This window comes from Microtus oregoni, unplaced genomic scaffold (genome assembly GCF_018167655.1).
Source record: "Microtus oregoni isolate MIOR12 unplaced genomic scaffold, Mior012 000021F_ref0000039, whole genome shotgun sequence".
NCBI classification, from domain to species: Eukaryota; Metazoa; Chordata; class Mammalia; order Rodentia; family Cricetidae; genus Microtus; species Microtus oregoni.
Window position 1 is genome coordinate 8,658,003 of NW_024543080.1, and position 14,071 is coordinate 8,672,073.

Genomic DNA, 14,071 nt, shown 5'->3' on the forward strand with positions numbered 1-14,071 from the left:
AGATGAAGGAATGAAATCTAGTATATGCATATAATTTTCATTTTCAATGTTATTATATAATTATACATGTAATTGGAATACTATTTGGCATTTTAAAAGAAGCAAATTCTACCATTTGAAGCAAAACAAGGGAAACTGGAGTAAAAGAAGCGAGATGCAGAAGACAAATACTTCCTGACTTCACTTACGTGTGGAAACTCAGAAAGTGAGGCTCACAGACCAAGACAGCAGGGAGAGAGGGCAAAGAGGAGACACTGATCAAAGCCCACAAAGTCCCGTTACAATGAAGGAGTAGGATTTTGAGATCACACATAAAATGGTGATTAAAGCTCATGTATGATGTTGTATATTTCAAATTTGCCAAGAGGAGATTTTGTTTTCATTGCAGAAATGATTTAACCATGTGAAATTACAGATACATTAAGAAGCTTAATGGAATCATTCTACAACATAAACATATACTAATATATCACGTTGTGTTCCATAGATGCATATAGTTGTTATTTGCCCATGAAAATAAAGAGTAGAAAAGATAGTTGGCTTCCATCTAAGGTTAGGCACAGGTTTGTTTTACAAATTGCAACATATAAGAGCTTTGCAAATTTTCCACAGTTCTACTGGCTATGCTCAAAACACATTAGACTTTGACAAGAAGTAATGATCTGTAAAAAATGCAACAAAAACAAAGCCCAAGATCCCATGAACTGGTAACAACAAAGCAAAAACCACAATCCAGAAAAAATTGTCCTTAAACCTTCTATCCAGTAATCTATTCTATATAAAACTCATCCGCTGCAGAAGCAATGGGGTTCAGTACATCCTGGGTATGTGCTGTGACCACAAGGTCAAATGTATTCAGGAATGGCCCTAATCTGCGCAAGTGAAACCAGAAAGCCTGAAACAGCAGAAAGTGGTAAAGAGGAGGACCACCTTCAGAGCCAGGTTCTAGGTAACTTGGTGTGTGTGTGTGTGTGTGTGTGTGTGTGTGTGTGTATCTGTTATCACACTGTGTACTAAACAAAGAACGGCTCTGAGCCTGCTAAACTCCAGTAAATAAAGTCTATTTTAAACAGATTGAATTAAACACTTCCCCCATTTCTCTTTCTGGAACATTTTCATTACTCGGGCATCTACTTTTAGACACCTCATCATCAACTATAGTCCCTATTTTGTAAGAAGAAGTGAGAAGGTCCACAGCTTCCAAGGTGAAAGTGAATATATTAAATTTCATTTTCTTTTTTTTTTTTTTTTTTGATTTTTCGAGACAGGGTTTCTTCGTAGCTTTTGGTTCCTGTCCTGGAACTAGCTCTTGTAGACCAGGCTGGCCTCGAACTCACAGAGATCCGCCTGCCTCTGCCTCCCGAGTGCTGGGATTAAAGGCGTGCGCCACCACCGCCCGACTTAAATTTCATTTTCTAGGGATTAGAAAGAAGTTTCTGTCTACTGAAGTTCTAGACAAACCACAATGAAGCAGTTTCATGAGGGAACAGGCCACTGATATAGATCATGCTTAATGCAGATTACCTGGAAATCTTGACTTCTTAAACACTACGAACTGAACTATAAAGCAAAACAGTAGCTTGGAAATATCATTTCCTAGCTTTGAAAATTTTTGGTCTAGTCTCTCAAAGAACTGCATCTTTGAATTTAAGTTTACGTCAGCACACTAGCAGGGCCGAGGAAGTGTATGCAAAGCAAATACATTCTAGGTACTACAGAGTATTATGGGAAGGAAAATTTCGCTCAAATAGCCACACCATTCCTAGTGCACAACATTGTTTTGGTTTAGGCCCAAAGATTACATTCAAGTATTAATGTGTAGTCAATGTTTGAGAACTTCTATGAATTTCTATACATGTATAGTCAATGATTGAGAAATTCTACACCATTAAAATTCCTGATTGACATGAAAAGGTTTTGCTTCTGTATTTAAACACTGTGGTTTAAAGTGTCCTTTCCTCAGCCATATGCACAGAGAGGGAGCACATCAAATTGCTCCAATCCACCACACTAACAAGCACTACAGCCAGAACTCACAAGGGAATTCTGAAAGCAAATCTTGGGAAGGTTTCTTGAAGCAAAACTACAACTACGTTAAATGTGCATTCACGTGAATAAAGAGCAGAATGCATCATTTAAATGTACAAAGTAATATTGGACAAGGTGAACTGCAGGTAGCTTTTCACTCTATAAAAGTGCATTAGAGGTGAGACAGGCCAAATCCAATGAAAAGTTTTTAAACCCCAGGGACTTACCGTTGTTGGAAAGTAACGACTAGTTTTGAATTTTTTCATAGCCATCGAAGAGGTGTAAGTGCCCAGGAAGAGGATGAAGGACATGAGGGTGATATCCGGAACAAAATCACAGTTGTTTCCTACGAGTTTTCCGCCATACTTCAAACACTCCTTCTTTGACAAATAGGCCCAGTCAAAGGTAGCATTATGGTACTGAAAAGAAAACAGGGATTTTTTTTTTTTTTTAGATAACATTGAAACATCTAAAGCAGCTTTTCATATTTGATGGACTACACTAGAACCACCCACAAAACAATCCGAAGATAACCGCTGGAGATGGCAGTCACCTGTCGCGGCCAATGCTAGAGGCCAGCAATTACAAAGGGCACCGCAAGAGACACAGTGTGGTAGGCAGTTTGCTCCTCCACCTTACAATCCACCATTTGTTCAACAGAAACAAACTACAAAGTCCCTCTTTCCTGCCAGCCTTCCTGTGGGTCAAATGAGATACATGAATATCCTAAATCCCAAAACAGGAGACTTCAGAAATACCTTTATCGTTCACAAAGTACTTACTTGTGTGTGCTTGGGGTCCATAGTCACCTACCTTATGGTATGATCGATGCTCTAAATGTCAAAGGATAGTAACTAACCCAGAAGCAGGTTATTTATCTTATAAGTACACCTTCGTGACTGAAAAAATGATACCATCAAAGTGGCCAGTCCTAGATTTCTCTGTCAATCCTAATGCAGCATGCCTTTTTTCTTGTTGACTACGGGTCAGCACTTGGGACATCCATGAGCAGAACGGCTGTGATGCCTTTGCACCCCTTCAGCTGTGTGAGAGATCTCTAGCTCTGTGTTCCTGGGATTTCAAGCACACGGGTCAATCAATATGTGTTGCTGTCAATAGTGTGCTTCTTTCTGGCTACTCCCCCTATTTTCTGTATCTAATGCATAGGGGAATCTTCTTGTTGATGCCATGGGCAGACCTGCGCACCCACCTCGGCGCTTACCCAACCACAGCTGACTGCTTCTGGCTACCTGCTTTCTGCTCAAAGAGGGGGAACTCTAGAACGAATTGTATTCCAGAAAGCCCCCACGGGGGGGGGGGGGCGCTAAACTCAGCTGAGACACATTTCCAGTCCTGAAATGTTTTTCTTACCCGAATTTGAGGCACCCTCTCAACTAGTGACAAAATACAGAAATCCCTGCATTAGGATCTACTTCTACAACAGTCGGCTTACTTTACGTACAGGACAACTACAAGTTAATGGTCCCGAAGTCCCAGGGACTTTTTCTAGCATGGAAGAGTCTGAAGGAAACCCCTAGTCATTTGAGCAGGCTTCTCACCCTTAGTATTATTCAACAGTGCAGGGGTGAATGCTCCTCCTCTGCTTGAAGGTTTTCTGTGATGAAGTTACTGGGTGGCTCATTCTTTATGTAAAACCATCTCTGTGCAGCTATTTCTCGTATTTGAGCCTTATTCAACAATTACCCTTTAAGGATACCATTTTTGCTGTACAAAGAGCATTTGTTCATACTGGGGCAGCAATGGCTGTTTCCTAGACCTTCTCCACCTAAATGAATGTCAACACTGTTAGTGGAAATGACTGGGTATCTCATCTGAGAAAGAGTCTAACTACTTCACTATCTGTATCTTCTTGGGTTCCAGGCTAAGAGGACATTATATGGTAATGAGTTCCTTAGAAATACCTTGCAAAGAAGTGCGGAACAGCAAATTTCTGCTGTCCTTTAAAGGGAATACTTCTACATCACCACCAATAAATCAACATCTTTTACCATCACTGGTTCAGCCTGGCCTGAAAGGGAGGAGGTTTCCATAGAGCTCAAAAGGCAAAATGCCTGTCCAAGGTAATAAATATCAACTTTGGATCTTCACTTGAAATATTGTCCTGTTCCCTCCAATTGTACACAGTTGAGATGCATAACTGCTTTTCATCGAACTCTGCAAGGTGATTAATCATGTCTTGTGAGTTTTATTTTTTTAGATTTCCGCATATGGATGCTTTCAGGAGAATAGAGCTAACGTTTAGAGGTCATAATTGGTAACATATTTCTCTGCTTTAAAATCAGCAAAATTGTGCCCTAATTTTGCATCAGCAATGTAACATTAGCAAAGTCCTTCTCTATAGTTGGAATTTCCCCAGTGATGTACGAGACACTGAAACAACCCCAACAGGATTTTTTATCCATTTCCTAACAAAGATTAAGGTTCAGGTGAAAAATGGCACAGATACAGATTCAGAGATAGGTAGTTTAACTTCTTTCAGTTAGTTCAAAATGGCCATGCCAATATTGCAAAAGTGCCAAATGAAGCTCTTATTGTTATGTGAAAAATCTAACCTCCAAACTCCATCTACAACAAAAGTCTCACATATAAAAACATCAGGCAACTAGCATATAGCTTAACCTAGGTAATTTTTTAAAATAATATTTATGGCTTTCATAAAACCTAAAGTGTAGCTGACAACCTAGTTCAACTTAGAGACCACGGAAAACACGCCAATATGATTTGTGTTATTTCCATTATTTCATGTAAGCTGACATGAAGCGAAGGTTAATTCCTTAAGACTTCAGACAGAATCTACATCATAAAGAAATATATCCAGAGCCGTGGCTACCACCTGAGTTCAAGTCACCATTGTCTGCTGCGGGTTAATCCAGGAGACTCAGCATCTCATTGCCACTGTCTTTTATCTCTTTATAGGTGTTTCTCACATCTATAATTTTCGTCTATATTTCTTATGCAAAGTACTCTTTGGTCCTTATGAAAAGGATAAAGGGGATATAATCTCGGGACTCTCTAGCTGTTAGAATTCTCACATAACCTATCTTTTATTAAGATGTTCAGAATTTTGCATGGCAGTTACATGGCAGCCCATCCTCAATGGTTAGTGATCTGAATCTGGAAATCCTTGAAAAGATGTCTAACGGACTAGGAGAGATGCCAGAGTTGGAGCCATCAACTGCAGAGATCTCACTTGGGAATAATGACTCAGTACAGCTACAAATACGCTGAGTGAAAATGTGTTGAGCATCCAGTGTACCGACGAGGGCGGTGAGACATCAGACAAGGCTAAGGATGGATTTTGATGATAGGCAAAGTAGCACAACGGGCTGAGGAAGGAGTGGGAGTGAAAAGCTGCAATAGCAACTACAGACGTTAAAAAGAAAATACAGTAGCAAAGGATATTCTAGAAGACAAGAGAATTGCAAGGTTTTTAATAAGGGTTTCTCAGGGCAGTAAACACAAAAGTTGTTCATCGGACAATACAAACCACCCAAACTTAACTACTTGTGGGGATGAAAAGGAAAAAGCGGTAGTGAGAAACACAAGAATGAAAGAAAAAGACAAGTGACAGACACAGATATTGACGCTGGTCTGGGGCTGGGCCAAATCTACAAATGATAACTTACACCGCCAAAGGACCAAGGGGACTGTGCCTACAATAGGACAAAGGAAAGGAAAGAGCGGATTTGGTTTAGGGTATGGCAGGCACCAGAGAGGTCCCGTTAACTGTGTGAATAAAATCCTTCACTGGACCTGGAGTATATGACATATTCAAAGAAGAACTGTGCCAATTTGTCAGCCCTCTGTGCAGAGGATAAAATTAAAGTAAACGTTCGGCTTAAAATGACCAGGTAAAATAAAAGATATTCACATAACACTCAACCTTCACAATGACTGTTTATAGTGCAGGCATGTCCTATGCAATATTCAGAACATACTCACACTAAAATTATTTAATATTTACCTGATATTCAAATGTAATCGAATATTTCATATTTTGTTTGTTAAATCTGGCAATGCTACTTCATTTAGTTATAGGATATTTTAAATTAACAACAGTCGGTGGAAAATAAAAAAACAAAAATTTCCCACAGGGAAATTGAGAGTGCACTGAATCCAAATACATGGATGAAATAATACAAGCTTTAAGGGAGTAAAACTGATTAAAGAAATAGCAACAGTGTTTACAAGTTTCCTTAGAGAAATAAAATGTTTGCTTGAAAATTACTCAATAATATAAAAAGTGTGCATGCACATGGCTGGGAGACCAGACGAGGAAGTCGGCTATTACACTGAGGACAGAGAAAATAAAATCTGCACTGAGCCCTGAGAGCAAGTCAGGTCTTAAAGCACTTTTCTCCTTCAAAGGTAGCGGGAAAAGCAGGCTGGCAAGGCTAAGAAACAACAGGGAGGGAAAACAACACGTAAGGAAAATGAGCGGCAGACTGTGATGTGCATTTCGTTACGTATCAGCGCACACATAGGAGAAGAATTGGATACCGCGAGCAGAGATGCTCACAAGGAGACACACTGAGCCCTGTGGGAAGAACATACGAACGCTCACCATGGAGGAGCTGGTTACAAGTGGTCAGATGGGCTAAACTACATTGTGCAAGGGGGTAGCCAGGGGAAAGGTTTATACAAAGAGAAGCAAGCAGCAGGGGGTTTCAAGAAAGAACAATCTCCCGGAAAGACATGTCCAATCAATTTTCTGCATCTCATTTTCAAGAGAATTACTAAGTGGATTTCACCGCAATTCTTAAAACTACAAGGATTTTCTTAAAAAATAAAGTTCCATGCTATCTCCTCCCCCAAAAGTAGAAAACACGAGGCAGAACAGGCAAATGTAGGGAACCGCTGAGCCTCTGTCCACGTTTCTCTCTGATTTCAGAATTGGAATCATTGCTCCCAGAAAAACATGCAAAGAAAGCTAGGCAATTTGTAAAAATCGGAGAGTTTAAAATCTACCAGAGATGAGGATGCAAAGCCATTTAAATAAATAAACTCTGAAATGTTGCAAGTCCCTCATGGTAAAAGACCCCCTGAGCAGCAAGGGCCTTGTTTAGTGTCTGCTGAAAGAACTTAGGCATCTGCCCTACAAAGGCCAGGATGAGCCTTCTTCTCTCAGCGAGCTGGGAAGGCAACAAAACTATTCCATAGGGCTTCCTGGGAACAGGAAACGGCTTATGTCTTGACTGTGACATGAGCATGTCACTGTAAACTCATCAAAAGGAGCGTGCCAGAACCGTGGATTAAAGGGACGCCTCAAACAAACTTAAAATAAGGCCAGAGAGGAATCTTGTGTAAGAAGCAAGCACTAAGCAATTCCTTCAGTCATCTCTCTCTCCGGGATACTGATGTTAGATTCTGACACTGGAGGTAGAAGCTGGAAGTCATCAGATACTATTTCATTCAGATATAGGGTACCACCAACTGCAGCTCCTCTCAAAGTCTCTTCTTCGGCGACCATGTAAAGAATATGTTTGAGCCGGGCGGTGGTGGCGCACGCCTTTAATCCCAGCACTCGGGAGGCAGAGGCAGGCGGATCTCTGAGTTCAAGACCAGCCTGGTCTACAAGAGCTAGTTCCAGGACAGGCTCCAAAACCACAGAGAAACCCTGTCTCGAAAAACCAAAAAAAAAAAAAAAAAGAATATGTTTGCACGATAAAGAGAAAGAGTCAGGAAGGTATCAATAGGAAAGGAGGCAGAGATGAGTATAAAATGATGACAGCAATAAATGAAAATACAGGAAGCACTGCCCTTATTCTTAGGGGAGCAAACCTCAGTAGTTCCCATCTGTCTAGAGGATGGAATGCCCCTCTTCCCTGAAACATGCCCACTGCCCAGGAGGACAGAGGCCTGGATCCTCCAACACCTGGAGCCTTGAGGGAGGAAGGCTCACTGGAGAGGGGCCACATGGCGCCCTTACTGCCCCTTCTCTCATGACTAAACTATGGGTCAAAGGGAAAGAAGGAAACTCAGTCCTGAAGACCTGAAGACGATATGTCCCAGGAGAAGGTCGGGGAGGCAGAGCCAGTGCACGGAAGCACACAGAGAACTTGTGCCTCTCAGAAGTAATGGCTTCCACTAACATCACAGTTACGGAGGGAACTCAGGCTGGAGGTGGGGGTGGGGGTCAGAATATCTATCTGAGGACAGTAACGCTGTCTGAGCGGCTGCACTCTGGTCAGTGCTGGCCAGAGCGGAGTTGGCCCCTGTGGTACTTGGGGGACTAAGAAGCAATGTGAAAGCAAATGTGTTGAAAAACTTTATTTCAAATGAACTTAGGTTTTTATTGGTTTTTTTAAAAAAAGCACAAAAAGAATTTTAATTAAAATTCTTCAAAACCTAGAAAGATGTATTTCCTCCTCTATTCTAGGCAAGTTCTTCTGAGTTGGCTGGCAAGGAAATTAAAATCTGAATCCTTCTATAGTGACTTTCAACATGTAGCCATATTCTTACACAGACACACACATACATTGATACACAAATTCACACACACACTCACATAAACACACAGATGACACACACATACATAGGCACACTCACACATATACATCACAGTATGAAACATAAAGAAACACAGAGAGAAGGTTTGAAAAAAGTCAGAAAAAAATCTAGAGGTAAGGAATGAAGTCAAGAGAGGCAGAGAATACAAAACAAGAGAGAAACACGGTTCTGTGAGAACTGCCAGGATGGACACAAACAGCATCTCTGAAAGGGATGCTGTGGGCACTCAGGACATAATATCTGCAGAAGTGTTCCGGTCTCCTGAGAGATGGGCACCCTCTCAATACAAGGTATTATGTGTTCTGTCTTTGTGACTGGGAGATTGATATTCTTTGGTCGGCTTCCATATTTGGCATAGGAGGAACAATCAGAAGCCTGAAACAGCACTTTCCCCATTTTCTCCAATATAAAAGTTTTCTCCCAGCATGTGACCTTTCGTGCAAAACAGCTCGTTTTTAAAACTGAGTTCCAGTGCCTTAAAGGTCCCTGGTTACAAGCCATGGGAAAGGACACCATGTGATGGACACTCAGTCCTTTCTAAGTAATGGGGGAAACGTCCTGCTACTGTCACCCTTAGTAAAGGGAGGGCAGGGCCACTGGGGCAGCCAGACAAATGCCTCACCAGGCCAGAATCAGGCATCAGTTCTTGTTTTCCAGCATTCTCATTGCTCTTGTAGAAATGTTTCAAGGTCACAATAAATGGGATCTAGCATTAGATTCTTTAAAAAGGATTAAAAAATAATGTTATATGAGTGAATGTCAATTTTACATCTTTGAAAGAGGATGAAAAGCTAGCCGTGGTGATGACAGCCTTTCCTTTCTTTCCCTCTGCAGGCAATGATAAACAACATTGCTAAATGGAGATCACACAGCACCAAGCATAAACTACAAACTATGTGGGCCGTTTAAAAGTCACTTACCATGTCAGTAGCAGAAACTGTGGGCAGGTCCTCTGGGGCTGGTGTGGTATCGATCGACACTGAGAGGTTAACTATAAGAAAAGGACAATTTTTGACTATGAAAAAAAAATAGAAACAAACTAAATACATAATGACCTTTGAAACACAGGGCAGGGCATTAAAAGTTCTGAAGCAACACACAAGCACCACGAAATTGTATGTATTGTAACCATATTCTCTGTACATGAAAACATAACAAAAGATTTAAGCAGATGTGCATGACAGGCATTTAGGAGATGATATTAAATTTCATTTCTGTTATTTTTCATCAACCACACACTAGTGTTTTACTGGTTTATCTTAGAGGAGGAAAAGCTAAAGAAATCTACTTGAGAAGAACTGATGCCATCCAAAAGTTGGGAGCAGTTACTAAAAGTTTAGACCTTACAATGGCATCTTTACTATCTCTAATTCTGTTCCCAGTGCACATCCAGTATACATCTGTCTAATGAAAGACATGCCTGCCTACTCTTATGCTGACACTGGCTTCAGGTTACAGTAAAAACCTCACACTTCAGAGCTTTATTGGTTAAGCATTAGGATTTGTAGTGTTTAGAAAATCGAGCTGTGTGTGATAGAGTCTATCTCTGCAAAATGTGTGAAAAAAAACGCTAAGCAAATGATATGAGGAGAAATATATAATCAAACTTTAAAACTTATTTTCATATAATGTGGCATCATTTGTAGATTTAAGATGCACCCTTCTGAAAAATTTACTTATTAAACCAACCTTTATTTTGGAAACATTTCATTGGTTAATTTTATTTTATGGGTCTGAAAATTGAATGGTAATATTTTAATTAAAATATTTTATTTTATCAGATAGACATTTTTCCACTGACAGGAAGATTTGCATTTTAAACTGTTATACAGAGAACACACTTAATTAAAGGCAATATGAAACAACATCTATTAAGCTTTTATCTGAGAATCATATCATTTATTCAACATTTGATTTAAAAATTGATGTTAGGTTTCTTCCCAATCCAGTCATTTTAGCGGTGTTTCAGAACTAGCCTATTTAAACCTTAAAGGAGAAATGCATGGCTGTGTTTGATGGCTGAAATGTAAACTAGGAGACCCATGAGAAGGCCCAAAAGAGCATAGCTACTCACCACTCTTCCCTTGGGTCTACCTAGCCTCAGTCTCAACTCAAAAACACTCCAATTATTTATCCACAGTCAGTTAAAGCTGGGGAAGGGGTGTTCCTCCAGGGGGAATAAATGAGAATAAATAGAGATAAAGGAAATGGACAAGACAAAGAAACGAAAGGACAGGAAATGCTTGGCTTGGGTCCTAGTTTGGGTCAACATTAAAATCTATTCTGGTTACTGAAGTATGGGCATTGTAAGAATATTAGCCAGAAGGCACAGCCTACCACAACCTCCCCAGCATGGGCATTGCCAGTGCTTTCTCATTCTGTTTCATTCCAAATACAAGAGAGTCAAGTAGGCTAAAGGATGCTTAAACCAAGCAACAAGACAAGATTCCTCAAAAACCAAAAGTATTAGTAACAAAACTATGTTTTTAGTAGTATTTTGTTCTTGAAAAAAAACCATACAGTATATTTTCTTATAATATGCAATTTGTCCAAAATATGGGATTAGTATTCAAAGCATGGGATGGCCCTAAGGATTTATCACAGATGTGAGAGTGTCTGTCTAGCATGCATGGGGCCCTGGGTTTCAACCTCAGACTAGCTAAAGAACCAGGTGGGAGGGCAAAGATCAGAGGGAGAGAATCAGCAGTCCAATCCAAAGTCACCATGGTCTATGCAGCAAACATGAAGCCAGTCTGGGCTATTTAGACGCTGTTGTAAAAAATCGGTAGTAAATAAACAAATACATCACCCTAGAACACATCACAGGCAAACTTTCCCATGTGATCTAAGTATTGGACAAGACTCTGACACAAACCATGGCTGTTCTAAGCTTGCAATCAGAAGCATCATCCGAGTTCAGACCTTCTTAAATCTTGCACTCTTCCTTCTCTACCCACATCCCTACTCATCAAGATCTAGAGATGGCATCTATGGGCCAAGAATTCAAGGTGGGACAGTGCTCACGAATGAGTCAGCATCGGTGAAATCACAGGTCAGCGGCTGACAGGCTGCTCTTCCTCAGCTAGCTTTTCAACGCGACTTCATCAGCTTCTCAAACTTCTCTGCTTTCTAACCATGGTTAAATAGCTGGGGAACGTGTTCAAGACTCTAAGTCTGGGAAATAATTATGGATAAAGTAGACATTAAAATAAGAGTCTGGACTCTCAGGAACTGCTCCCAAGTTTTGGAAAGGCATCAACCCCACTCAATTACATTTCTTTATATTTTCAGGGTTCATCTAAGATAAAATAGTAAAGCACACTGGCTCTAAAAATCCCAGAAAAGCCGTAGCTAAAAAACATGAAGAAGTCTTCTACTTTCTCTGCATATATATATATATATATATATATATATATATATATATATATGCACTTCTATAAACACATATATTGGCAGAGTTTGGTGAAGTCCATAAATGAGATTAAAAGTAAATGTCTTTAGGCTCACTGATGAGAAAATGATCGATTACAGCTGGGCTCCTGATCTACAAGGGCCATTGGGCACCTCTGAGATCCAGACAGAGTATAAACACTTTGGCAACCAATTGCAGACTGATCCACTTAGAAGGCATCTGCAGTCTCCTTAATTAGGGTTCTGGAAAGGTCAAAAGGAAAAGCGCAGACACACTGCACTCTGTCTTCACTGTCGGCTCGGCTGCAGGGCGCAGGGGAAAGTGCCGCTCTCTATTTCAGCTAATGCAGATCGAGCCAAGCATCGCCAGCGCAGTCTAGTCTACGCAGTCCCGCAGCTTCACCCCTTTCCAGTGCTTGGATTTTCACTTCCTTGCTCTTCCTTCTTACATATCAGTGTTTCACTGACCCTCTGGAATGGTGGAATGCAGGCTGTCAGAATTAGATACTTTTAAGGTGTGTCTGCCATTTTTCAATCTTTTAAGCCAGCCTTTCCTTTTTAGTGCTTATGGAGAGGTCTCGAAACAGAACCAGGAGATAGAGAGACTTCACCTGCAGGAGGGGGCATGGGTCAGTGTTGGCATATCTCTTACACAAGGTAACCAACCCTCTTTATTTTCCAGAGAACAAATGCCAACGCTCCACATGGTCCGTCTTTATATACTAGCAGGAATTACAGAATAGGAAGATGTATACGCTCACTTGAGGCCAGGTAGTCCAATGTGAGCAACAACTGGTTACTTCAGACAGAACTGGCTATGGTGTTACACAATCACAGACAAGAGGCCTAAATTTTAACTGTGCCAGATTTTGAACACAGGGCTCTAAAACTCCTTCCACTAACCCTGGTCTTGAAGAAGTTACATCACTATTCCAAATCACAGATCTTTCATTTGTGGAACAGAATTTGGATCCAATTACCCCGTAAGGTGACGAGGCAGAATACATGATGCACTGTAGGCAAAGTTGCTAGCCTGATGCCACTTTCAGGTCACAGTTAAGTAAATGGTGCAAGGTTACTACTAACTCAATGACCCGGAGAAAGCAGAGCTTGACCTCGAGTGGGGGATGTCAGCTACTTCCAAAAGGTGTTTGTGATGATTAAATCTACTGATATTGTGCTATTAAAACAGGTTTACTGAAATCCCCAGGTAAATGTCTTCCATTTGGATGGTGGTGAGTAAATATCAGTCTAATCTGACTCTATATCACAACAGCTTGTCATGGCTACAATACACGAAGCTGAAAACAAGGAGAACCTTAAGGTTACTCTATAATTACCAGGCTTCGATGATTTATTCCATTCTAAGCCTTCTCATTGCCTTAAGGAAATGAAGCAAGTGGGAAAGAGATATAAGATAAAACTGGATCTCCTAGCTCTAGGAGCACGACATTATTTCAAGGTTCTAGCTAACTTGATTATACCACCTCTCTTAATACAGCTGAGTCTATACCTTAAATATGCAGGTCAGCAAAAGAACAAAAACAGCTTTTATAGATCACGGCAAAGCAAATCAGGATTCTATAAGAAAGAGCTATGAGTTACCACTCTCTCAGCCCTAAATCTAAAAACAAAGTTGTATAGCTTTTGAAACTTGTTGGTTCTTACTGCTTTCATTTCCCTAAGAACTTGTTTACCAAACCCCATGCTTGAGATTTTCTGTGAGTAGCAAGTTACTTAGTTCGTCTTCAGCCACTGCCATTCTTCCCACAAGTTTGCCCAAGACGCTGTGCTGTGTGTTCAAGAGCGGGAAGTTAGAGTGAATGGACAGGTGGAATGTGCTTAGCCATTGTTTCCACAAAAATATCTCCTCCATATCCACCTATCAACACGTTCCCAATGTGCCACAGACATTATTCCAAGGGAAGTCGTCCGAATACATGCTTTATATAAATGCAAAGCTAGAAAATATTTCCAGGTCCCGTGATAATCCAAATCCACTCCTTGCCCATTTCCGATCTCTAGAAGCATCATGGGAAGCTGCTGAAATGTGGGTTAGAACAGTGGAAGGAGACTGAGCTGGAAGTGTTTCCGGCATGTG

At 40.7% G+C, this 14,071-nt stretch overlaps 1 protein-coding gene across 4 annotated transcripts in view; it reads right to left on the reverse strand.

Annotated features, from left to right (window-relative positions):
- Positions 1-14,071, reverse strand: part of Slc4a4 (solute carrier family 4 member 4) — a 331,040-nt gene that overhangs the window by 54,778 nt on the left and 262,191 nt on the right. For all 4 annotated transcript variants that reach the window (XM_041671195.1, XM_041671197.1, XM_041671196.1 and 1 more), the window contains 2 exons: positions 9,480-9,550; positions 2,256-2,447 (listed from right to left, as the gene is read on the reverse strand). In XM_041671195.1, coding sequence (XP_041527129.1) covers positions 2,256-2,447; positions 9,480-9,550 — 263 coding nt within the window. The remainder of the gene's footprint in view (positions 1-2,255; positions 2,448-9,479; positions 9,551-14,071) is intronic.